The sequence below is a fragment of the Lonchura striata genome, chromosome 9 (genome assembly GCF_046129695.1).
Source record: "Lonchura striata isolate bLonStr1 chromosome 9, bLonStr1.mat, whole genome shotgun sequence".
NCBI lineage: Eukaryota > Metazoa > Chordata > Aves > Passeriformes > Estrildidae > Lonchura > Lonchura striata.
This window is the reverse complement of record NC_134611.1, coordinates 21,369,657-21,371,036: the sequence shown is the minus strand read 5'-3', so window position 1 is coordinate 21,371,036 and position 1,380 is coordinate 21,369,657. Positions and strand designations below refer to the sequence as shown.

General features: G+C 47.0%; 1 protein-coding gene across 6 annotated transcripts in view; it reads left to right on the top strand.

Moving 5' to 3' along the window:
• The first annotated feature begins 179 nt into the window (after positions 1–179).
• Positions 180–1,380, top strand: part of LOC116183116 (UDP-N-acetylglucosamine transferase subunit ALG14) — a 34,021-nt gene continuing 32,820 nt past the window's right edge. For all 6 annotated transcript variants that reach the window (XR_013340467.1, XR_002465022.3, XR_013340466.1 and 3 more), the window contains exon 1: positions 180–382. Coding sequence is in view for 1 of the 6 variants with exons in the window: in XM_077785459.1 (XP_077641585.1) it covers positions 352–382 (31 nt within the window). In the remaining 5 variants the exon portion in view is untranslated. The remainder of the gene's footprint in view (positions 383–1,380) is intronic.

Genomic DNA, 1,380 nt, shown 5'->3' with positions numbered 1-1,380 from the left:
TCCCCCGGCCCGCCCCGCGCTGGAGCCGCCGCCCCCGCGAGGGGCCGCGCGGAGCGGGCTCGGGAGCCGCGGGAGCCCCGGCCCGGCCCGGCCCGGCCCGGCCCGGCCCGGCGCTCCTCCGCGCGCCCCGAGCGCTGCCCGCGACAGCGCGGCCGGCCCCGCCCGCGCGGGCAGCCAGCCCCGCCGGCCACCCCGGCTGCCACCGCCGCCACCGCGGGCGCGGGGACCACGAACGTTTCACTTACACAGCCCGGTTGTCTGAAATATGTCAGGGGAAAAATGCTGACGTGACCGTTCGTGTCCCAGGAATTCATGTACGCACTCCTTGGGAGCACTGTACAGCGCTGAGCCATGGAAAACACACCCATCATAGAGAGAACAGGTATTGCCGATACTTGCTATTTGCTACGTTCAATGCTGTGATGTATGAAATTTTTTTATTTTATATTTTGAGCTGTTGTGTTGAAAAACAGAAGCAAACTTATGCTGACAAAATTAAATATGATAGATAGATGTAGTTTTTCACCAACTAGAAAATGTAATGGTCACGACCGTTCCTCTTGGCATTCTTCTGCTATCATCCACATCCTAAACCGCCTCAACATTTCCATTAATGATTTCTGATTAATAAATTAAAAATTATCCTCTAACGAAATAATGATGAAGATACTAATATACATCTCACCCTATAGTTTAAGCTGCAGCTGACAAGTCATCTACCCCAATATGTACACTAATCTCTCTTGCAAGACATCTCCCACAGCAGGAATGCTGTGGCTTAAGCCTGAATAGAAACTGATGTTGGCTTGCCTTAATGTGCCAATCTGCAAAATGCAGAAACCCAGGAGCTCATTAATGAGGCATTGAGCCATTCCTGCTGCAAAAGTGGGAACCTGTGGGAGGTGGGCAGGGCACGCTGCCAGCATCTCTAACTGTTTCCAGCCAGCTTGGCATAATCCATGGCTGGGCATGAAGCAACTACCAGGTGTTTATGTAAACATCGGAACTACTAAAGTTTGATTTCTTGTAGACTTGTGTCTTATGATTGATCAACTTTTGAATTGATTTTTGTTAACAAAATTTTATGAGGCATCCTCAGACAAGTGAAGGGGATCCCGTTCTTGCTTCCAGTCTCCTTCCATTTCAAAAACAGATGGACAAAAAAAGACAGCAATGCCATAATTTCACTTAATTTCTTAGTGAAATTAAGATTAAAGCCTCATGTTTTACTCTGATGTCATATCATTCTTTATATAAATGAATATTTCAACCTATTTTCTACTACATCTGCATTTTTTAGTGAATCAGAATAGCCACGAAACTAAGAACTCCATGGTAGGATCATAAACCACTTTTAAGATCACATAAACTATAAAAATT